The sequence below is a fragment of the Boleophthalmus pectinirostris genome, unplaced genomic scaffold, assembly GCF_026225935.1.
Source record: "Boleophthalmus pectinirostris isolate CB_2022bp ecotype Guang Dong unplaced genomic scaffold, ASM2622593v1 HiC_scaffold_8, whole genome shotgun sequence".
In the NCBI taxonomy this organism is placed as follows: domain Eukaryota; kingdom Metazoa; phylum Chordata; class Actinopteri; order Gobiiformes; family Gobiidae; genus Boleophthalmus; species Boleophthalmus pectinirostris.
The window spans coordinates 8,056,566-8,081,670 of NW_026571515.1; the positions used below are offsets into that span (position 1 = coordinate 8,056,566).

At 38.2% G+C, this 25,105-nt stretch overlaps 1 protein-coding gene across 2 annotated transcripts in view; it reads right to left on the minus strand.

The window, feature by feature from the left end:
- Positions 1 to 3,094: 3,094 nt before the first annotated feature.
- The window catches only part of osbpl2b (oxysterol binding protein-like 2b), a 94,116-nt gene continuing 72,105 nt past the window's right edge, over positions 3,095 to 25,105 (minus strand). Inside the window, exons 7-14 of one of the 2 annotated variants that reach the window (XM_055166399.1) lie at positions 21,922 to 22,104; positions 19,928 to 20,035; positions 14,872 to 14,961; positions 14,674 to 14,794; positions 10,723 to 10,845; positions 7,301 to 7,424; positions 6,003 to 6,093; positions 3,095 to 5,539 (exon numbers count right to left, since the gene is read on the minus strand). In XM_055166399.1, the coding sequence (XP_055022374.1) occupies positions 5,437 to 5,539; positions 6,003 to 6,093; positions 7,301 to 7,424; positions 10,723 to 10,845; positions 14,674 to 14,794; positions 14,872 to 14,961; positions 19,928 to 20,035; positions 21,922 to 22,104 (943 nt within the window). In that variant the 3' untranslated portion in view covers positions 3,095 to 5,436. Of the gene's footprint in view, positions 5,540 to 6,002; positions 6,094 to 7,300; positions 7,425 to 10,722; positions 10,846 to 11,337; positions 11,524 to 14,673; positions 14,795 to 14,871; positions 14,962 to 19,927; positions 20,036 to 21,921; positions 22,105 to 25,105 lie in introns of those variants that run through there. The other variant, XM_055166400.1, reaches the window with a different exon arrangement.

Here is a 25,105-nt window from a genome sequence, read left to right on the forward strand (position 1 = left end):
CCGCAGACTAAGTTTATTTTTTAATCGGTTTTATCGGTCGGTCGGCGAGCCCAGCGTCGGGAACTCCACCGGAAATCGTCATCGCATGTTTCCAAACGTCTTCCTTGGCAGTACCTGGAGGAGTTCGCGTTTAAGCCCACTTTAAGTCCGCTCGATTGATGTGCAACACTTAAATCCCAAATATTTGAACACATTTCTGACAGATTTCCACATTATTGTCTGAATTTTGTCAATGTTATAATAAAAAAAAGAAAAGAAAAAAAAAAAAACATTGGGAAATTCATTTTTTATCAATACCACACACCCCTACGCAATTGAATATTCTCAAAACAACAATCATCAACAATTACCTTCTTATCTTTACATTTATGCTTTTCATGGGGGTCAAACTATATGGATCTTCGTAAACAAACACATTCAAATATAGTGCATGACCTGGAAAGTTAAAAAAAAACAAACACAAATGACATTACGAGATGGGAAACTTTCACTTTAAATCCTGCCGTTTGAAGGGAGTATTTCGAAACACGAGTCCCGCTCAGTGAAGCCAGCCGTATCTACGCTCTACATCGTCTTGTACGCTGAAGCTGAAGCTCGCGTCGTGTTTCCGCTACGACTTTACGATACAGGGTTAGCGTTGGCGTCAAACATTCATCCGGGTGTTTATATTAAGAGTTTATGCAGTTTTGCCATTGGCCCATTCTGTACAATATTTTACACATGCTAGGATGACGTTTACTATCTTAGTATTTGAACAGAGGACAGAGAATAGTAGTGGACAAGCAGCAAAAGCATAAATTTATAGTTAAATAAAAAACGTCTCCGCTATATTCTAATCTCTAAGTGTATCTGTTCATCTGTTAGTGAACGTGGCTTGGTTTTACAATTTTGGAGTTTCTGGTTTGTAAGAATTCACCCCCTAATCAGAAGATAGAAAGGTGAAATTCACTTTAAAACATTTATAATTGTCCTTGGGTAAGACACTAAACCTCAAATGTCCATTCCAGTCGGTCACTACAAGATTAGTTTGAATAAAAAAGAAAAGAAAAACAAGCTTCAGAGCTGCTAAATTTGGCCGTACCTGGAGGATTTTGTGTTTAAGCCCATTTTAAGTCATTCGATTGATGTGTAACACTATTTTAAAATATTTCTGATAGAATTCCATATTATCATCTGAATTTTGTGAAGGGTATAACAAAAAAAGAAAAAGAAAAAGAAAGAAAAAAAAATGTTTATCTATACCAGACACTCCTACTCAATTTAATATTCTTGAAACAACTGCTTGGGAAAAAAAAAAAAAAAAAAAAAGCTTTAGAGCTGCTAAATTTGGCAGTACCTGGAGGAGTTTGTGTGTAATCCTACTTTAACACAAATATTTTAACACATTTATGATAGATTTCCATATTATTTGCATTTTGTCAAGGGTATAAAAAAAAATAATAATAAAAGAAAAAAAAATACTGGGAAATTATTTTTCATCTATACCAGACACCCATATTCTTGAAACAAATGCTTGGGGAAGAAAAAAAAAAAAATTAATAAATAAAAAGCTAGACTTCCATATTATCGTTTGAACTTTTGTCAAGAGTATTAAAAAAAAAAAAAAGAATTAGAAATACATTTTTATCTATACCACACACTTACGCAATTTAATATTCTTGAAACAACTGCTTGAGAGAGAAAAAAAAAAAGAGCTTCAGAGCTGCTAAATTGGGCAGTGCCTGGAAGAGTTTTTGTTTAAGCCGACTTAAGTCCATTTGATTGATGTGCAACACTTGAATCCCAAATATTTTAACAAATTTCTGATAGATTTCCTTATTCTGAATATTGTCTGAATTTGTCAAGGGTATATATATATATATATTTTTTTTTATGTAAAAAGAAAGAAAGAAAAGTTTTTTTTGTTTTTTTTATCAATACCAGCTACACAATTTAATATTCTTGAAACAAATGCATCTGTCTGACAGATGGCAACACTTGAATCCCAAATATTTTTACTAATTTCTGATGGATTTCCATATTATTATCTGAATTTTGTCAAGGGTATTAAAAAAAAGAAAAAAAAATTATTGGGAAATTTCTTATCTATACCAGACACCCATATTCTTGAAACAACTGCTTGAGAAAAAAAAAAAAGCTTTAGAGCTGCTAAATTGGACAGTACTTGGAGAAGTTTGTGTTTAACCCCATTTAATTGATGTGCAACACTTGAATCCCAAATATTTTAACAGATTTCTGATGGATTTCCATATTATCATCTGAATTTTGTCAATGAATATATCATAGAGAAAAATCCCACACACCGTCTTAACTTGCAAAATGTGAGATTTATTAGGACAAACTGCTTGCCTAGTGCTGAAACGTTGCAGTTTATCTTAATAAATCTCACATTTTGCAAGTACGACGGTGCGCGGGATTTTTCTCAATGTTCTTGGGCTGCTTCCAGTCCTCAAACGCACCGTCTCAAGTATTTACTGTGCGAAGTTCTCATTCTTTTATGTCAGTGGCATAATAAGAAATAAAAACAACGCAACCCTACACAATTTAATATTCTTGAAACAAAAGCTTGGAAATAAATCTTATATATTTGTAAATCAGCCTTGAAAGTCAAATCATAATATTCTGAATTCAATTTTAAAGACCTTGTACCTAATTTTTCCCCAAGTATTTGAAGAAAATGTCTTGCCAAGCAGCTCTTGAAGTCAAAACCAGTCTGCAGCGTGAGTCTAATTACTTCCCAACAATCAAAAGTGCACGTTCGCATGCTAGTTGTCGTTATCTCTCTGAAAATTGTAGTAAATAATTCTGATGCTCTGAATGATCTGAAGGTAAGTAGGGAATAATTTTGGACCGCTGCAAACTGTTTAAAATGAGCTAATTCTGTTTTCCACGTTTTTTAAGATCGCAAAATCCGGGTACAACGCTTTTAACTAATCGATAAACATTTTTTGCCGCGTATAAACAAACTTTGTCCACCACTATTTCCTGTCCGTGTGTAGTCACTCGCTCACTCACTCTCCACGCGCTCCTATAGTTAATATGGCTTCGGGTGTCTGTACAAGTTTACACATGAACAAATGTATTCACAGAGACATTCATGGGACTATTTTGAGTTTATGGGTGATTAACAAACAAAAAAAAACAAAAAAAAATCATGATTAGCGAAGCATTTTGCGTTTTAAAATCCACTTTTTCTCATCTACACACTTGCACTTCCTCGATGCATTGTTTTTAGTATTATTTTAGAGTTGGAGTATAGATTTTGAAGTAGAGGAAATCTTTGTTACAGGTTGTAGTGTTGCTGGTAGGTTTTCAATGTCCGTTTGATCATCTTCTTTCTTCGCTTTCGCTTTCACTTTCGCTTTCGTTTCAGCGCAGCAGTGTAGTGAAGCGGGCTGGAAATCGGACACGGATCAGGTAGAACATTATAACCACCAACAATACCAAACCACGTGGACTTTAATTGTCGTAACAAATGTGTTAAAAGTAAGTACAATAGTAGATGAGTTTAAATCTTGTGGGGTATTTCAGACTTTTTTCAGGTTTAGTCCTGGTTTGGTTTCAGCACTTGTGGGGTGTTTTCAGTCTACAGGAGTCAGAAGGAACGTCATATTTGGTTTAGTCCTGGTTTAGTGCAGCTCATGATTTTTGTTGATCATTACAGACCAGAAACATTTATCATAATTTATCAGAAGTACTTGAGTCCGGGTTTAGACCGGGTTTAGACCGGGTTGAGTCCTGGTTTAGACCTGGTTTAGACCTGGTTTAGTCCTGGTTTAGTGCAACTCTTGTTTCTTGTTGATCATTATAGACCAAAAACATAATTTATCAGAAGTACTTGAGTCTGAGGTTGAGTCCGGGTTGAGTCCGGGTTTAATCCTGGTTTAGTCCGGGTTTAGTCCTGGTTTAGTCCTGGTTTAATGCAGCTCTTGTGTCTTGTTGATCATTATAGACCAAAAACATCATTTATCAGAAGTACTTGAGTCTGAGGTTGAGTCGAGGTTGAGTCCGGGTTGAGTCCGGGTTTAATCCTGGTTTAGTCCTGGTTTAGTCCTGTTTAGTCCTGGTTTAGTCCTGGTTTAATGCAGCTCTTGTGTCTTGTTGATCATTATAGACCAAAAATATCATTTATCAGAAGTATTTGAGTCCAGGTTGAGTCTTGGCTTAGTCCTGGCTAAGTCCTGGTTTAGTCCAGATTTAGTCCTAGTTTAGTGTAGCTCTTGTTGATCATCACAGACCAAAAACATAATTTATGAGAGGTACTTGAGTCCGGGTTTAGTCTGGGTTTAGTCCTGGCTTGGTCCTGGCGTACACTGTAGTTTCAGCAGTTATTGGGCATTTTTTTGGTAGTCAGTTTTTATCAGTTGAACTTTCAACCTGGTTAAATCCTGGTTAAGTCCTGGATTAGTGTGGCTCTTGTAGGGCATTCTACGCCTGTAGTGGTCAATACTGATCAGAAGTACTTAAGATGTGTGGTAGTCCTGGTTTAGTCCTGGCTTCATCCTGGTTTAGTCCTGGTTTAGTCCTGGTTTAGTCCTGGTTTATTCCTGGTTTAGTCCTGGTTTAGTTCCTGGTTTAGTCCTGGTTTAGTCCTGGTTTAGTCCTGGTTTAGTCCTGGTTTAGTCCTGGTTTATTCCTGGTTTAGTCCTGGCTTCGTCCCATCTTACTTCTGGATTAGTTTTGTCTTAGTCCTGGTTTAGTCCTGGCTTCATCCTGGTTTAGTCCTGGTTTAGTCCTGGTTTAGTCCTGGTTTATTCCTGGTTTATTCCTGGTTTAGTCCTGGTTTAGTCCTGGTTTAGTCCTGGCTTCGTCCCATCTTACTTCTGGATTAGTTTTGTCTTAGTCCTGGTTTAGTCCTGGCTTGGTCCTGGTTCAGTTTCAACTCATCTTTGTTCTTCAGGTGTTTTGGGGGGCAGGTGTCTATCAGAAGATTGTTCGACGTCGTTCGGTCTTGTTCAGGGACGTCATGGGATGAGATTTTTACACAATTTTCTATTTATTTTATATTTCTGGTGTCACTGCAGCACTGCTTTTGGAATCTGGCTTCTCTAGAGGTGTAATTCAGTAAAGTTAACCCTTTTTTTGTTCAATGTAAACATGTGGACAGAAAATCTCACAAGATCTTTTTCCTTAAGTTTGTGGTTATAATGTAAAACCTGATTGGTGCAGATCTTTATCCTTTTTTTTTTTTTTCAGCAAACCCATAAAGTCGACTCCAAGTGTTGTCCAGATGACGGCGCGTATCTTGACTTGAATTTCGCACCTTGAATCTTCGTTTTTGTCTTTCATTGCCGCTGGTTGACATGATAATTGTGCTGTAGGAGTTCAGAGATGTAGTTTTGATGAAGACTGCTTGAATTATTATTATTATTTATCATTTTTAGAAGGCGTCTGTCCCATAGCAGACATGAGCGACAGGGGGTTAAGGGTAGAATCTCAGTAAATATCAGGCAGGTCCTGGTAATTCCTGTTGAAGTACCCTCCAGAGTAGATCCAGTCTTGGTTGTTTGTGTACGGGTTTGTGCCCATCTGGAACCACCTATGAAGAAAAATACACGTGATTATACATAAAGAGGATGGGTTTCGGTTTATTTGTATTGCATTTATTCATGAGAAGGGCCTATATTTCATGGATTTAAGGCAGGGCTGAATAGTTAAATGAATCTGAATTTGAATAAAGACCCAGATGTTTCAAATGGTCAGTGATCAGCTCTTTCATTGAAATATCCATGGTCTGATTCAGCGTTTGTCTTGTTCCTGTTCCCACAATTTAGACTGAAATGGTTATTCATAGCGCTGGGTACCAAAACTGAAAATGTCTGGTAAGTACTGGTACCAAAAAACGCTCGCTCGGTGCCAGATTTCAGTTCCCTGGCTTTAAATGCCTGCGTCAAAGAGCCAGTAAATATTCCACACTGATTTATTTAACAGCAGCACAATAGTTTGTATTGAAAAAAACAGCGAGCGGCGTGAAATCTACACAGCTCTGATGCAGCTCATACCTGGTGGACCAGTCCTCTTCATTCTTGTTCCTCTCTTTTCGAGCGGCTCTCTGTTTCTCCTCCAAACGCTCCTTCTCTCTGCTGGCTTCATCTGGAACATAATAACAACCAAATACACTTTGTCTAACTTTCTTGGATATAGAATATGGGCCCAGTCAAGCAGAAGTAAACAACAAGGACAGAAATTCAAGTTAATGCATCTGATATAAAAATGTATTGAACAGATACATATGTACTCTAGTTTATGAAACTGTTTACCTTTTTTCTGTACCATTTTTGGTTCTAAAGTTACATACGTTTTAAACAGACCATGTATGAAACATGGAACAAAAATTATTTCCCAAATTTCAAAGACCTGCAAATCATGTAAATAAATGGATGTATTTCATCATATCTTGTGTTATTCCATCTTTGAACTGTTGATGAAAGGTACATGATTTAAAAAAAAAAAAAGTATTTAAAATGATAAAAATTTGCTTGGAAGGACTGACATATTTTATAGAAATAGTTTCCTTTCATTTTGAAGTAATATTAAAGTATTCGGAAGAAAAAAGCGACAAATTATGTAAAATCATGCACCTTCTACTTGTTTGTACAATTTTCCCTCCGTTACTTTTCCCTCCGTTACCATGACCTTTCTTAATAAAAAATCTCATTACTCAAAAAGTAAGAGGTTTTTCAACCTAATCTTGTACCATATGGTAGAAAACTATATGAAGCAAATATTCAAACCAGTTTGTTAAGGATATGTAAGTGAGAACCAAGAGTTATCACTGTTTGGATTTATTGCCCAAAAAGTGCTGCATATTTCATTCCCTCCGTTACCGACATGAGTTTTTAAATTTTTTGTCAACAACTTGAAAGAATATCACAGGTTTAACTTGACCCTGTTGGAGTGTAACTCTTTCCTACATTCTGATACTTTACTTATTTCAATAGTCCCTCTAGTTTCTGAATAAGAGACATTTGAATGTAAAAAATCTGCCCCTGTTTCCCTCCGTTACTGCTTGACCAGACCCATATAAAGAAGCTGTCTGAGAATACAAGAATATTGGACACAAAAGAAATGTTTGAATATGTAGCTGTCCTTTTATGATCTTAAAATGAGAATGCCTATAAAAAAGATGAAACCTCATTACAAAAGTACAAAATATTCTACTGATAAACTTGTATCAAGTGTAGTATCAAGATACACACCACTAGATGGCAGCACCATATCAGTAATGTACTGTATTCAGACTCTACAAGAGACTTTTTGGTAATGTGAAATGTAATATCTCCAGAGTGTTTGCTGTTACCCATGCTGCCGTTCTCCATGGCTCTGATGTCTGGCCTGAAGCGACAGTCGGTTGGAGCCAAAATGGCCTCCATCCCCGGCTCCAGCTCATTCAAAGCCATCGCAAAGTTAGTGAAGTTGTACATCTGTAAAATTGTAAAAAAAAATGTTATTATAATCAAACGAACTGAAAGACATGCAGATCCAAATATGCCTAAAGTCTGCGTGCTGGTGAAAAGAGCACTGTGTAACTTTTCTGGAAGGAGATCCTGCCACAAGATTGTTTCCATGGAGATATTATTCAGTGTATCCTCAAGTTTGACTACCTTTTTAAACTTTTTAAAGACCTTTTTAAGACCACTTAAATGAAAATTAAGACCAACAACACCCATTATGCGGACGAGAAACACCAGATCCAATTCTAATAAAAAACAACCAACTACGGTACTGTATCTAGAATCTAAGAGCCACTGTGGTTAGGCTAATGAAATTTAAGACCTTTGTGACGAAAATAAGACTTGGACAACATAAATGTAAGACTTTTTATGGCTTTAATTTAGGAACATGAATTTTAAGACCTTTTTAATACTTTTAAGACCCTGCAGCTACTCTGTTATTGCTTGGCCTGAAAGGTGCCACAGTACAACACTGATATGTTGCATTTATTCAACTGTAGGCGTTTTAGTGCTCGAAAATACATTTTAAAAGACACATTACTACAAAAATGTGGCCTGTAAGTTGACCTGGTGGCACTGCGGGCGTGTCTTCATGGAAATAATTAAGTTTAATGCCATACTACGAGACATCATAGACTAAGCAATACAATTTTCATGAAGACAAGCAAGTGGCGGACCCTTCACCAGAGAGTTTATGATGCATTTTTATGTCAAAACTAGAAACTGATTTAAAAGTGATCAGGAAAGTGACGTCTAACTGCTTTGAGAATTTTTTTTTTCAGTTGTATAGAAATTAGGAATAATATGTGTGATTCTGTGTCTTAAAGTGTGTAGTATTGGCTTATGTAGTGTGTAGTACTGACTTATGTAGTGTGTAGTACTGACTTATGTAGTGTGTAGTACTGACTTATGTAGTGTGTAGTACTGACTTATGTAGTGTGTAGTACTGACTTATGTAGTGTGTAGTACTGGCTTATGTAGTGTGTAGTACTGGCTTATGTAGTGTGTAGTACTGACTTATGTAGTGTGTAGTACTGACTTATGTAGTGTGTAGTACTGGCTTATGTAGTGTGTAGTACTGACTTATGTAGTGTGTAGTACTGGCTTATGTAGTGTGTAGTACTGGCTTATGTAGTGTGTAGTAGTGTGGCTTATGTAGCGTGTAGTACTGGCTTATGTAGTGTGTAGTAGTGACTTATGTAGTGTGTAGTACTGGCTTATGTAGTGTGTAGTACTGACTTATGTAGTGTGTAGTACTGACTTATGTAGTGTGTAGTACTGACTTATGTAGTGTGTAGTACTGACTTATGTAGTGTGTAGTACTGACTTATGTAGTGTGTAGTACTGACTTATGTAGCGTGTAGTACTGGCTTATGTAGCGTGCAGTACTGGCTTATGTAGTGTGTAGTACTGGCTTATGTAGTGTGTAGTACTGGCTTATGTAGTGTGTAGTACTGACTTATGTAGTGTGTAGTACTGACTTATGTAGTGTGTAGTACTGACTTATGTAGTGTGTAGTACTGGCTTATGTAGTGTGTAGTACTGGCTTATGTAGTGTGTAGTACTGGCTTATGTAGTGTGTAGTACTGGCTTATGTAGTGTGTAGTACTGGCTTATGTAGTGTGTAGTACTGACTTATGTAGTGTGTAGTATTTGCTTATGTAGTGTGTAGTACTGACTTATGTAGTGTGTAGTACTGGCTTATGTAGTGTGTAGTACTGTTATGTAGTTATGTAGTGTGTAGTACTGTAGTACTGACTTATGTAGTGTGTAGTACTGGCTTATGTAGTGTGTAGTACTGACTTATGTAGTGTGTGTAGTGTACTGACTTATGTAGTGTGTAGTAGTGGCTTATGTAGTGTGTAGTACTGACTTATGTAGTGTGTAGTACTGACTTATGTAGTAGTACTGTGTAGTACTGGCTTATGTAGTGTGTAGTACTGGCTTATGTAGTGTGTAGTACTGGCTTATGTAGTGTGTAGTAGTGACTTATGTAGTGTGTAGTACTGGCTTATGTAGTGTGTAGTAGTGGCTTATGTAGTGTGTAGTACTGACTTATGTAGTGTGTAGTACTGGCTTATGTAGTGTGTAGTACTGGCTTATGTAGTGTGTAGTAGTGACTTATGTAGTGTGTAGTACTGGCTTATGTAGTGTGTAGTAGTAGTGTGTAGTACTTTATGTAGTGTGTAGTACTGGCTTATGTAGTGTGTAGTACTGACTTATGTAGTGTGTAGTACTGACTTATGTAGTGTGTAGTAGTGGCTTATGTAGTGTGTAGTACTGGCTTATGTAGTGTGTAGTAGTGGCTTATGTAGTGTGTAGTACTGGCTTATGTAGTGTGTAGTAGTGGCTTATGTAGTGTGTAGTACTGACTTATGTAGTGTGTAGTACTGGCTTATGTAGTGTGTAGTACTGGCTTATGTAGTGTGTAGTACTGGCTTATGTAGTGTGTAGTACTGACTTTATGTAGTGTGTAGTACTGGCTTATGTAGTGTGTAGTACTGGCTTATGTAGTGTGTAGTACTGGCTTATGTAGTGTGTAGTAGTTACTGGCTTATGTAGTGTGTAGTACTGGCTTATGTAGTGTGTAGTACTGGCTTATGTAGTGTGTAGTAGTGTAGTACTGACTTATGTAGTGTGTAGTAGTGTGCTTATGTAGTAGTGTGTAGTACTGGCTTATGTAGTGTGTAGTAGTGGCTTATGTAGTGTGTAGTACTTATGTACTTATGTAGTGTGTAGTACTGGCTTTATGTAGTGTGTAGTACTGGCTTATGTAGTGTGTAGTAGTGTATGTAGTGTGTAGTACTGACTTATGTAGTGTGTAGTACTGACTTATGTAGTGTGTAGTACTGGCTTATGTAGTGTGTAGTACTGGCTTATGTAGTGTGTAGTACTGGCTTATGTAGTGTGTAGTACTGGCTTATGTAGTGTGTAGTAGTTATGTAGTAGTGTGTAGTACTGTTTAGTAGTGTGTAGTAGTGGCTTATGTAGTGTGTAGTAGTGGCTTATGTAGCTGTAGTACTGACTTATGTAGTGTGTAGTACTGACTTATGTAGTGTGTAGTACTGGCTTATGTAGTGTGTAGTAGTGGCTTATGTAGTGTGTAGTACTGGCTTATGTAGTGTGTAGTACTGGCTTATGTAGTGTGTAGTAGTGGCTTATGTAGCGTGTAGTACTGGCTTATGTAGTGTGTAGTAGTGGCTTATGTAGTGTGTAGTACTGGCTTATGTAGTGTGTAGTACTGGCTTATGTAGTGTGTAGTACTGACTGTAGCAGAGTGTGGGGGTCTGGAGTCTATCCTCCACAGCAGAGTACTTCCTGGGACCACAGCCACGGTCTCCTGCACCTCGGGCATGTCATCTGCATCGTCATCTGCTCCCTCCAGCTCGTCCTGACACACAAACACAGCCAGTTATTTTTACTCCTTTAGTTCGTCCTTTATACATTTCATTTCATTTATTTCTTTGTTTGAGCCAGGTACAACAAAATTCAAAAACAATAACAAAAATAGTGATATATACATGACATATTTGGGACCTGGTGCTCAAAAGGAGAAGGATGAAGTTTAAAAAATATGGAGTCCTACCCCAACTTTGTGATGAGAAAACAACATTATAACAGATCAGAAAACAGAGTAATATGGGCCCTTTAAAGGTTGTATTGAGGATTTTTTGTTTTGTTTCAAATTGTCAATGAAATCTTAAAATATCATTACAGAGATGCAGCAGCTTTGTAATTAGAATGACCAAAAAAAAAAAAATCTATCAACTGTGGACATAGTGAGACCAGATAAACATCAGCCAATAGATAACAAGGCTACCTCATTTTCTATTGGCTGTTAGGTTGTCAATCAAACTCTCCACGTTTCTAGTGTAACTGACTCGCCGGCGCGCGGGGATTACGTGGTTTATGCAGCGGTTCTTAGAGGCTTTTTCAAACTGTAGCTTCCTCGCAATTCGCACAAAGTTTGTTGCGAGGGCGGACGAGAATCCACGACCGGTTCGCCGCAAAAGAAAGTCAATTTTTGAGGCATGTCATCTGCATCGTCATCTGCTCCCTCCAGCTCGTCCTGACACACAAACACAGCCAGTTATTTACTCCTTTATACATTTCATTTCATTTATTTCTTTGTTTGAGCCAGGTACAACAAAATTCAAAAACAATAACAAAAATAGTGATATATACATGACATATTTGGGACCTGGTGCTCAAAAGGAGTAGGATGAAGTTTAAAAAACTTATGGAGTCCTACCCCAATTGTTTTACATAATCACATGGTTCACTTTTTTTTTTTTTCATATACACATCATAGATATCCAGTAGATATACTCGATATAAATGTTTACACACATATGCATATCAATATATACACGCATGCAGAGACATATTTCCGTTTGTAGTCGTACAAACTAATAATAATGTTAATCTAGGCACAAAGTTTATTGTTTATGATCGTATAAAATAAACAGGAATGAGAATGAAAAATTTAAGGATTTTTTTCCTAAATCCCTAAATCTTTCATTCTCATTACTGTTTATTTTGTACGATCATAAACGATAAACTTTTGTGTCTTCTTCAGTAATATTAGTTTGCACGACCATAAAGAAAAACGAAAAAAATCCTTAAATTTTTCATTCTCATTCCTGTTTATTTTGTACGATCATAAACGATAAACTTTGTGCCTTCTTTATTACCATTATTAGCTTGTATGACCATAAATGAAAACAAAAAATTTCATGTACATGTACATGTCCTGCACCCCAAGATTTCTCAAAGATGATCTCTGGATAATCATAATTAACTATTTATCGTGTATTAGAGTTGGACAGAGGTTTGGATAAACTTTCTCAGTTAAAAAAAAAAAAAGAAAATTCTGCATACATGTGATCTATTTCCCGTGGTCTTGGGGTGGAAGTACAAGCACTTCCTCACTCTTTTTTATGAGCTTTTAAACACATTACAAGTGCTCCTAGGTCTGTCACGACAACAACTATTAAGTGAATATTAAGTAAATTAACTTATGGCACTGACACAAAAATCCAAGATCCAAGATAAGACGTATAATATTGTTAAAAAATCCATCTGCAATAAATAAACAGCATAAGGAAACACTTTGGTAATTAGTCTGCATCTGTAATGAGTAACAGAAGGTATTAATTCAATCTTTTACAGCTTAAATGTTATCGTATTGCCAAAAAATAACCCAAAATTTCCCAGTAGTGCAAAGAAAAATGACACACGATAAATACTGATCCCAAAGTATATTGTTCCAGCTTTCTTATATTGGACAATAAGTCGGTATCTATAAAGTATCGTGACAGATCTAGGTGTTCCTTCATCATTAACATACTCAGAGTTTTACTGTATTGTACTGCAAATGCTTTCAAGGCTTGAGTGTTCCCAAAATTTGAGTATCCCCTACCCCCTATCCCCACCTACTGCTCTGTACTTACAACTGTTTAAATTAGAGCCCGACCGATCTGGATTTTGTTGTGGCCCATATGAAACCGATATAATGGGAGTTTGATCTGCCGATGGCCGATATAATCGCCGATATATTTGCCCGTGATAAATACTGTAATACATACAAATTTTAAAAAATTCTAAAAAAAAATGTTTTAACTGAAGCATCCATCAGAATACGAATGGAAAAGTTACGACTTCAAGAATGACAATCACGAAATGAAATGAAACGGTTTTGCTTTCTTCAGTACGAATACAAATTCACAGACGAAAACTCGACTGTCATCACTTCACAGGATTTATTTACGGAGAAGAAGAAACTTTGATCGAGATGCCGTACACGCCACGGACTGAAGCAGGACTAAACCAGGACTAAACCAGGACTAACCAGGACTAACACCAGGACTAACACCAGGACTAACACCAGGACTAACACCAGGACTAACCCCGGGGACTAACCCAGGACAAAACCAGGACAAAACAAGGACTAAACAAGGACTAACCCGGGACTAAACAAGGACTAAACAAGGACTAACCCAGGACTAACCCAGGACTAAACCAGGACTAAACCAGGACTAAACAAGGACTAAACCAGGACTAAACCAGGACTAAACAAGGACTAACCCAGGACTAACCCAGGACTAACCCAGGACTAACCCAGGACTAACCCAGGACTAACCCAGGACTAACCCCAGGACTAAATAAGGACTAAACAAGGACTAACCCAGGACTAACACCAGGACTAACACCAGGACTAACACCAGGACTAAACCAGGACTAAACCAGAACTCAGTCAGGACTCACTTTCAGGACTGGCTCGGAGGTGCGCCCTAACCGTGACAGCCCGATTCAAAATGTGTCCCGCAGGTGCAGGACTTTATTTCACGCCATGTTTTAATGTTATTACCGCCTCAAAAACAGACCTGGAGTTGTGTTTTGTTTCATTCACACATGTTTGAGTTATCGGTTATTATTAGTCTGTCTACATCTCCAAACCTCAAACTTCACTTTCCACTTTGTGATGAGAAAACAACATTATAACAGATCAGAAAACAGAGTAATATGGGCCCTTTAAAGGTTGTATCGAGGATTTTTTTTTTTTGTTTCAAATTGTCAATGAAAGCTTAAAATATCATTACAGAGATGCAGCAGCCTTGTAATTAGAATGACCAAAAAAAAAAAAAAAAAAAAAAAAAAAAAAGAAAATCTATCAACTGTGGACGTGTTGAGGCCAGATAAACATCAGCCAATAGACAACGAGGCTCCCTCATTTCCTATTGGCTGTTAGGTTGTCAATCAAACTCTCTACGTTTCTAGTGTAACTGACTCGTCGGCGCGCGGGGATTACGTGATTTATGCAGCGTTTTTTTGAGGCTTTTTCAAACTGTAGCTTCCACGCAATTCGCACGAAGTTTGTTGCGATGGCGGACGAGAATCCACGACCGGTTCGCCGCAAAAGAAAGTCCGTTTTTGAGGTCGCTGAAAGAAGAAGAGAAGTGGAAAAGGAGCGAAGACAAACTGAGGTGATTCTTGGAGATCTCTTCCAGCGACGGCGCGAATGAAGCAGACGATGGGTCTAAAAACTGATTCGTCGGTCGCTAAATTATTTCCAGACAGGTCACTTCAACAGTAATTCTGAACGCGCACAGGCTGTAAACAAGCGTGATTTCTAGAGTAAGGAGGCGGGAGGAGGTGTTTCTGTATTTCTCTTTCCTTAAAAAAAAATCCTCTGCACAACCTTTAATTCCACACTCACATTTTTGCTCTTCTTGTTGTCTCCTTTCTTCTCAGATTTCTTGTGAGCCTCGTACGTGTGGGGATCCACGCTCCACATGCACTCGGTCCACTTCCCGTAGATAACGCAGTGTTTCTTTTTACTGCAGACAAAGAAACGGGCATCAGATGTTATATTATACAACATTATCTATATTACTTTGTGTCTCAGAGCTCGTACCTCTTGTCCTGGATGTATCCCTCGACTTTGTGCAGCTCTTTGCCAAACATCCCACAAGGTTTAAAGTTTAGTACACACTTATCCCCGGTGCTGAAAGAAAAAAAAAGAAAAGTTATGAAATATTAAAGGTGCACTGTGTAACTCTTTGGTTGGGGCTCCATCACCTGTTTGTTTGTATGGAAATGTCATTGCTCTGAATGAATGTACTACAGTATGAATGTAACAATGATCTACTGCTACTACTGCTACTACTACTACTACTACTACTCCTCCTACTCCTCCAGCTACTACTCCAACTACTCCTCCTACTACTCCTCCAACTACTCCTCCAGCTACTCCTACTACTACTACTATACTACTACTCCTCCTACTCCTCCAGCTACTACTCCAACTACTCCTCCTACTACTCCTCCAGCTACTCCTCCAGCTACTACTCTACTACTACTACTACTACTTACTACTCCTCCTCCTACTCCTCCAGCTACTACTCCAACTACTCCTCCTACTACTCCTCCAGCTACTACTACTACTACTATTACTACTACTCCTCCTACTACTCCTACTACTACTCCTACTCCAATTACTACTCCAGCTACTCCTCCAGCTACTCCTCCAACTACTCCTCCAACTACTCCTCCAGCTACTCCTCCAGCTACTACTACTACTACTACTCCTACTACTACTCCTCCTACTCCTCCAACTACTACTCCTACTACTACTACTCCTCCAATTACTACTCCAATTACTACTCCTCCAGCTACTCCTCCAACTACTCTCCACTACTCCTCCAACTACTCCTCCAGCTACTCCTACTACTCCTACTACTCCTCCTACTCCTCCAACTACTACTCCTACTACTACTACTCCTCCAATTACTACTCCAACTACTACTCCAGCTACTCCTCCAACTACTCCTCCACTACTCCTCCAACTACTCCTCCAACTACTCCTCCAGCTACTCCTCCAACTACTCCTCCAACTACTCCTCCAGCTACTCCTCCACTACTCCTCCACTACTCCACTACTACTACTCCTACTACTACTACTACTACTACTACTACTACTCCTACTACTCCTCCAACTACTACTCCTACTACTACTCCTACTACTACTCCTACTACTACTACTCCTACTACTACTACTACTCAATTACTACTCCAATTACTACTACTACTCCTCCTACTACTCCAACTCCAACTCCAACTACTACTCCAACTACTCCTCCAACTACTCCTCCTACTAGTCCTACTCCTACTACAACTACTACTCCTTCAACTACTCCTACTCCAACTACTCTTACTCCAACTACTCCTACTCCAACTACTCTTACTCCAACTACTCCAACTACTACTCTTCCTACTACTCCTACTCCAACTACTCCTCCAACTACTCCTACTCCTACTACTACTACTCCAACTACTCTACTCCTACTAACTACTCTTACTCCAACTACTCCTCCTCCAACTACTACTCCTCCAACTACTACTACTCCTACTCCTCCTCCAACTACTCTTACTCCAACTACTACTCCTCCAACTACTACTCCTCCAACTACTCCTACTCCTCCTCCAACTACTACTCCAACTACTCCTCCTACTCCAACTCCTATTACTCCAATTACTCCTTCATCTACTCCTACTACTACTCCTACTACTCCTACTACTCCTACTACTACTATTACTACTACTACTTATAATACTATGAAACATTCCAGATGAAGCAATAACATCTCCAGAGAGAAAAGCATTTGACAGACCCTCCACCAGAAAAGTTACACAATGTACCTTTAACAAAACAAATTTACTGGGTAGAGATTAACATCATAATTGTGTTCTTGCACTTGGGTCAAGATGTTTTGGGTACATTTTTAAACAACATGTACTTGCAATTCACCACAATTCTAGCTACATTTTAACTCAGAAGTTAATGAGTAGAGCACAAATGTTCCAAACGCAGCCGCCACCGCCGTCTGTGCTTCTTCCTACAAACACGAACAGCTCTGCATCGCCACTGCTCAAAGAATACATAGATTTTGTGGTTTGAAACAACTTAATTTAGGGTTAGGGTTTAAACTTTTTTAATTATTCAAGTTTGTGTTTATGAAAATTAAAAAGAAAGTCTGAGTATTATTTTTCACTATAACACATTAAAAGTACATTGTGGATCTTTTCTGGGGGAGGGTCTGTAAAATGCTTTTCTCGATGGAGATGTTATTGCTTCATCTGGAATGTTTCACAGTATGACGTTAAACCTTTCTATCTTCATGGAGACCAATGTGCAGGTAGGGGTGTGCGAAAATATTGAAATATCGATATATCGCATCGTTTAATGTGATGATACAGTATCGATATTGTGAGCTGCTGTAATGAAATATCGCCAAGAGTGTTTTTTCGTATATTTTACCAAATTATTTTGCAATGGCTCTACAGTTTTCTTGTTTCTTTAGTGAAACTCGTTTATGTGACGCATTTGACGTTTTCACTGTTTTGACAATTAAAATGGGAGTGTTTTATATTAAATTTGCACAAGAAGTGGTTTAACAATAACCGACGTGATTTAGAAATTATTTTTTTACTGAACTGTATCGAATCGATTTGAAATATATCGCATCGAATTGAAAAGAGCACTATATCGAGTAGGGATGGGCATGATTAGTCGATTAATCGATAATTGATCATTAAGAATTTCATCGATTACGTTCATTTTAATCGACAAACCGAATGTAGGTTGCTGTGTGTAGTGTGACCAAACAGGTCTGTACATGTGTCTCTGCACTCAGAAGGAGCGAGACACAAACAGTGGGTCAGTCTGCAACGTACCGAAGCACAAATGTGTATTTAACGATGACTTGTACAAGAAATTCCAGGCTTTCTGTTCCGGTGTGAGTCCATGTGCACAGTGAACAAAGCAGCACATATGTTTCTGTGTCCAGTGGGAAAAAGTTTTACCAGGTGAGAGTCGCTCAATGTCGATGACGAGTCCCCACCTCCCTCCCCCCGTACGGTGTCCTGGTTTTGACAAACGCAAATATGGTCACACTAACCTGTATTCACCTGAGTCATGTCTTTTAATCCAACAGAAATTGAACCGCATCAGCGACACAAGAGCTGTAGTTTTATCTTCGCTTAGTTTATACAAATTAGTGATGCGGTTTTAAGTTTCATTTCTGTGAGAGTTGAACAAAACTGAATTAAACACATTATAATGTCAAACGGGCTGATGTGGATCTAGAGTCGTTACGGTTTATATGTCGTAAAGTTGAATTTATTTATGCAGATTAGTAGTGCAGATAGTAATAATAATGATGATCATTTTAATATAAAAACGTTAATGATTAATCGATAATCGATCGTTAATTCTCTCGACGATCGATTAAGAAAATTTCATCGAATGCCCATCCCTAGTATCGAGGTATGTATCGTATCGGCAACTTCTTAATGATACCCAGCCCTATGTACAGGTCAGATCTGTGGAGAGGCAACCCCACTCACCGTCAGAATGCCAGTTTTTGCGGGATTTTGTGTTTTAGAGCTGAAAAACCCCCTGTGTACAGTGACATATCCATAGAAACAAGCAGATGATGGACCCTCCGCCAGAAAAGTTACACAATGCACCTTTAAAGGAACCGTATACAATAATTTCATTGTTAATTCCATAAACACCAGTGTCCCAACCCACAAGATAGAGCTGTTCAAATCAAATATAGCTTTATCTGATAACGTGTCTAATGCTGATTTGGCGTTTTGGCACTAAAACCATTATCCAATCAGAAAGCAGAATGAGACTCACATTAGTCTCATTTGGGTTGCCAGTTCCAATGCTGAAATCCAGTTGATTCAAACCCAAAAAAAACTCTCTCTCTCTCTCTCTCTGAGCAGAATCCCACTGCCTAAACCCCAGCGCCTGCAGCCACTCATTAATCATTAGTACTTCTACTGCTGCAGTCTTCATATACTGAAAATGAGAAAACTTTTATGTGTTCTCGAAGTGCAGGTTAAAGCGCTGAAAACTCAGGTTCAGATGTGATTAAAGTAACAATAAGAGCACAGGGCAGGCTACATATTACTCCTTTAAGTATAAAACTGGCAGCAGTACTTGAACTTGTAATTGAAAACAGTTTTAGCCTTGGAACGGTACTTTTACTTAAGTACAAATTCTCAGTACTCTTTCCACCAAGGCAAATATGGCATTTTAGATTATTATTGTCAATAAATACGTATATCATTCATTCATTCATTTTTCAATATAAAACCAAAAATAAGAAAACAAAAACACAACTATTTTCTTCATTATTTGTCTCCAAAACCAAAATGAAAAAACGGATAACGATTCGTTTTTTTTTTTTCAGTTTTTGATTTTATGTTTAAATGAATAATGGGGAAAAAAAAGATAATGACCGTTTCTGCAACGCCAGACTTTTGTGCCACATACGGACTGAACCAGGACTAAACCACGACTAAACCGTTTTCAGTCCCGGTCTCTGCCCTGGTCTCTGCCCTGGTCTCTGCCCTGGTCTTCCGGTCTCTGTCCCGGTCTCTGTCCCGGTCTCTGTCCCGGTCTCTGTCCCGGTCTCTGTCCCCGGTCTCTGCCCCGGTCTCTGCCCCGGTCTCTGTCCCGGTCTCTGTCCCCGGTCTCTGTCCCGGTCTCTGTCCGGTCTCTGTCCCGGTCTCTGTCCCGGTCTCTGTCCCGGTCTCTGCCCCGGTCTCTGCCCCGGTCTCTGCCCCGGTCTCTGCCCCGGTCTCTGTCCCGGTCTCTGTCCCGGTCTCTGTCCCGGTCTCTGTCCGTATGCGGCGCAAAAGTCCGGAATCACAGTTTAAGTCACGTAAACGGGAAATGGCCGTGATCCGTTTTTTCCATTGTTCATTTAAGCACAAAATCGAAAACTGAAAAAAATTAATCAGTATTCATTTTTTTCATTTTGGTTTCGGAGACAAATAATGAAGAAAATAGCTGTTTATTCGTTTTCTTATTTTTGGTTTTATTTTGGAAAACAAATGAATGATCCTCTGATTTCAGCATTTGAGATTCGATGTTTGAGATAAAACACACTCCTCACCTGTGATTGACGATCTCTACTGTCCCGTACTGTTCTATCCACAGTTTGCCCAGGATGATGTTGTGCACACAGCAGTACGGGTTACTCCAGGTGTACGCTTCATTATGTCTGGAACACAAAACATACATATTCCTGTTACTACAATATAAACACTGAATCCAAGTAAATAAAAGCCCTGCTGCGGAACATTTCACTCGAAAAAATTAACCAAAAAACAAGCATTTACCGTATTTTTCAAACTATAAGGCGCACCCAAATTATAAGGCGCAATATCAATAATGTTGAATTTTCTCGTCTAATTTCATACATAAGGTGCACCGGATTTACAAGGCGCATTGAGCGAAACAAACAGACGATACTTGAGACTGATCCCTTAGTCCAGACGTCCACGACCCATTGGCAGATCGTGGTGTAATTCGCCCGGCATTGCCTCTTTGTCTTGGTAAATGTGTATTATCAATGTGAACGTGGGTGGATAAATTAAGTTTGATTTTTAATTTCCTTACGAGGAGGACTCAAATACACATTGAGTAATAATGTGTTTAATGCAGCTTTGCACACATTTGTTTACGTTTTAGAGAAACTAAACTTAAAACCACATGGCTCATTTGTATAAACTATAAGCGCTGAAAAAAAAAAACTAAACTCTTGCTTCTTGTGCCCTGATGCGGTCAGCTTAAAAAAGACTTAAAAGTGCTTAAAACTGTTATTTCTTCTTGTTGTCTGCACTGAAATGAAGCAAAGGATCATGGTCTATGTAGTTCCCTCTGTCTTTTTTTTTTTAGCTATTGCTGCACCATAACTTTTCATTTAAGCAAAGAGACTTGTAATTCGATTTATTGTGATGGTCCACGCTATTATTGTGAGAACTTTGTGAGAAATAATGCGATCAGCTTCTGTCAGACTAATGACCGTAAATTGGGCTTTACTCCGAGAGGCTCCTGACTATGGTAGCCGTAATGCTCCGACAATCCATCAAGCGGTGCGGCTTCATAGCTTACCAAAGTGGTACTAAAACATTTTGACAGATTTTTGAGCGCCGTGTACCACATAAAATCGGTTTGAGCTCAGTAAACACAACCAGAATTAATACACCAGATTATAAGGCGCACTGTTGATTTTTGACTAAATTAAAGGATTTTAAGTGCACCTTATAGTTGAAAAAATACGTAAGTACAAGTATAGATAAAGAGGCAAAACATTACTCAAGTAAAAGTATCATGAAAAAAAATCTAGGCAAGTAAAATAATTGTAAGTACCCATTTAACCCCTCAAATGTGAAAAGTACTTTTACTTTTCAGTCCAGTTCAAAAATGTAGTGGAATAAGGAAGTAAAGTACAGCTACATAAATATTCTTACTTTTATTCACGGCAAACCAAAGGTGCACCAGATTACAAGGCACACAAATGAAAGGATTTTATGTGCGCTTTATAGTCCTAAAAATACGGTATTCAATTATTACTGGTGTTTATGTGGGTGAAGAAAACCTTAAAAAACAGGCTTGCTTCCTGACTGCTGACAGGCTCTCATCTCCACAGAACTGACTAGTAACTGGAAGAGGATGTGGCCTCGTCTGGATGTTGATGCTTTGGTTTTAGGGCACCAGTTTTATGTTCTTATTAATCAAAACCAATTTTTTCAGGTGACAAAGTAACATTTGTCCTTTCATCGTCCATGAACCAGGAATAAATGCTGGTGCGCTGTTAGCATGCTAGTTGTCTTACCGTGATAAGCGCTTACAAACTCATCACAGTGCATAATTAGGATTCCAGAAATTAGTTATGAAAATGAGGAATAAACTTTAAGTAAGTAATTTGTTCCATTTTTCACATTTTTAAAACTGTAAAAAATCATAAATTAAAGATCACATAACTCGAAATGTTCCGCAGTATTGTACTTTTTATGATGCTATTTAGAGACACTCACACTCATCACTACAGGTAATTTGATCCTAAGAAGTGTATTTATAAATCCTGATTGGTGCTGTTCTGACCTGAGCAGTTCTAGTGTGATGGTTCCTCTGGGCTCAGCCTCCACGCTCTTGCCCCAGAACTTGAGTTTTGGGTAGATGGATCCGTGGAAGACGAAGTCCCCGGTGAGGCTCTCTGCGTGGAAGGCACTGATGGGAGGGTGGTGTGAGACCTGCTCCGAAATCAACCGGTAACCCTGCTCCTCTCTGAAAGACAAAAAGTAAAAACAAAACTGCTCACATCTAGTCACTGTGCTTAATATTTTTTTTCATTTTACTATATTACATTGACTAAACAAAAGTAGTTAAGTACTTAAAATCTTAGTAGTTTACTTAAAGATGTAATGTTCCATGGTATGACATTAAATATAAGTGAAATATCACATAGCACACCGAGATGGCCAATATTCAAAAGCTTTTTTTTTTTTTAAATAACGTTTCGACAACAAAGCCCAGAAGTAGGAATGTACAATGTCCAAGTCTCATGATACGATATTGTCACGGTACGATATTTACTGCGATATGGTTGGGAGGCTCATAATTAGGGACGTAACAATATCAAAATCTCTCTGTACGATATTTTCACGATACACATCTCATGGTACGATATTTATTGCGGTATTTTCTGGAGGCAACAAAACTGTGAATATGAAACCTTTTCCTCTTAAAATGCCTTGACAAGACTTCATCCAAAGAACTAAAACTTAAAAGTGCTTAGAACTGTTATTTCTTCTTGTAGTCTGCACTGAAATTGAGCAAAGGATCATGGTCTATGCCAGGCATGTCCAAACTATGGCCCAAGGCCAAATGCGGCCCTCAGACAAATTATTCTTGGCCCTCAGATTTCCAGTTGAATTGGCCCAAATGACCTTGCATCAATTACATTTTTTTTTTCTGCAAGTTTTTTTTTTAAATCTATCTTGATAAAGTTCATATTTAATATTTAGTGTGTGGTTTTAAGGATCTTAGCATGAATAAAGACTGATGGCTCATTCTAACGAGTTAAACATGCACATATTTTAATTAGTCACTGTATTGAGCATCAGTCTACGGCCCTCGATCGGCCCCTCTGCTTCATCTGTGTTTAGAAACATGGCCCTTGATGAAAAAAGTTTGGACACCCCTGGTCTATGCAGTTCTCTGTCTTTTTTTTAGCTATTGCTGCACTGTAACTCTTAATTTAAGTAAAAGAGACTTGTAATTCGATATATTGTGATGGTCCATGATATTATTGTGAGAACTTTGACAATATTATATCACGATATTTTGGTTATTGTTACATCCCTAGTCAGAAGCCAAAACATCAAATTAGCATTATAATTATAATCACAAAGGCTTTTTTTTGCAGAAACAGTATTTAAAAATAAAAAAGCTTTTGCACATCAGCACTTTTATTTTACACTTCCTTGCATTTGCACCTCTACAAGAACTTTGGTGTGTGTCTTCCATTTCATTTCATGACATTAAATATATACATCTCACATTTATTAATTATGAGTTTCTATTGGTCAAAGATACATTAAACCCTTCTGTGAATGGGGCGACTCTCCACAGATCTGAATTGTAATGCAGCGCAGTGCTGTGACCTGCTTCTCTCCCTCGTGATAGATTTTTTAGGTTTAATCTCTACTGTGGAACATTCTAGACCAGGGATCTCCAACCTTTTGCGTCCGGTGAGCTACCTTTACAAAATGAAAACGGCAGGAGAGCTACTCATTTCGCGGTTGCAAGAAAATGATTCGATATAAGAGGGCAAACCTTAGATCTACATTTACATGCCTAAAAACATTAAACCATTATCTATCTATTAGTGCACAAATGTCAAAATAAACACATTTACAGTGGTAATTAATCAAAATTCGAGTTTATTTAATTCAGAAATCCTTTGGCGAGCTACTTGTAAATCGGTGGAGAGCTACAGGTTGGAGACCCGTGTTCTAGACAACGCAATAACATTTCCATGGAGACAAGCAGGTGAGGGACGATGAGCTAGAAATGTTTCAGATTTTCTTACATATTCCTGGTGTGGGAACCAACATTACATTCGGGATATTGTTTACCTGCCTTTTAAAATCAGTTCAAAGAGACCAAAACAAACAAAAGTATATTGTAAGCAGTGTTGGGAAGGTTACTTTTAAAATGTAATCCCCTACAGATTACAGATTACACACCCCAAAATGTAGTTTGTAACGTAATCCATTAAATTACTTAAAGTGAGTAACGTAATCTGATTACTTTGGATTACTTGATATTGTCATGTTTTTTTAAACAACATGAATGTAGCAACCACATTCTGAAAATTCTTGTTTGTTTTCTTCAAATTGTCTGAGCCCAAGTCTCCATGAATAAACTGTTTGCTGTAGAGAAACAAAGACCACGAGATCTGAATATAAGAGGTTTTGTCTGTTAAAAGACAGAAACAAGATCAGCTTTTCCTTCACCATATTAAAAAATATTATTGATAGAGAAATAATTTTTTATATGAGATCACCTTAAATTATGTCAACCTACTGTTAGGTGTCATGTTGTTTAGTCCTGGTTTAGTCCTGGTTTAGTCCTGGTTTAGTCCTGGTTTAGTCCTGGTTTAGTTTTTAGACCTGGTTTACTCCTGATTTTTAGACCTGGTTTAGACCAGGTCTTTAGTTCTGGTTTAGTCGTGGTTTAGTCCTAGTTTAAACCTGGTTCAGTCCTGCTTTAGTCCTGGTTTAGTCCTGGTGTTAGTTCTGGTTTAGTCCTGGTGTTAGTTCTGGTTTAGAGGCGCACAAGGAAGCGCGGTTTACGCGAGAAAACACAGTCCACACGCGGCGCACGAGACGTCGGTGTCCGCGCTGTAACTACGGAAGGAGACGTGGTCCGCGGGTTCTCAGGTTGATGACGATGATGAAGGTGTGTGTTGTGTGTGTTTGTGTGTGTTTGTGTGTGTTTGTGTGTGTTTGTGTGTGTGTTTGTGTGTTTGTGTTTGTGTGTGTTTGTGTGTTTGTGTGTGTTTGTGTGTTTGTGTGTGTGTGTGTGTGTGTGTTTGTGTGTGTGTTTGTGTGTTTGTGTGTGTGTGCGTGTCCACTCATGTGGCAGGTCACTATAGGACAGTAGTGCAGATATTATGAGTCTATGCAGGTTGTTTTCACTAGTGCCAGTAGCTCCTGTTTCACATTTAAGTTGTAGGCGATTTTATATTTGTTTTTTTTTTATATATATCTCACATCAGGAG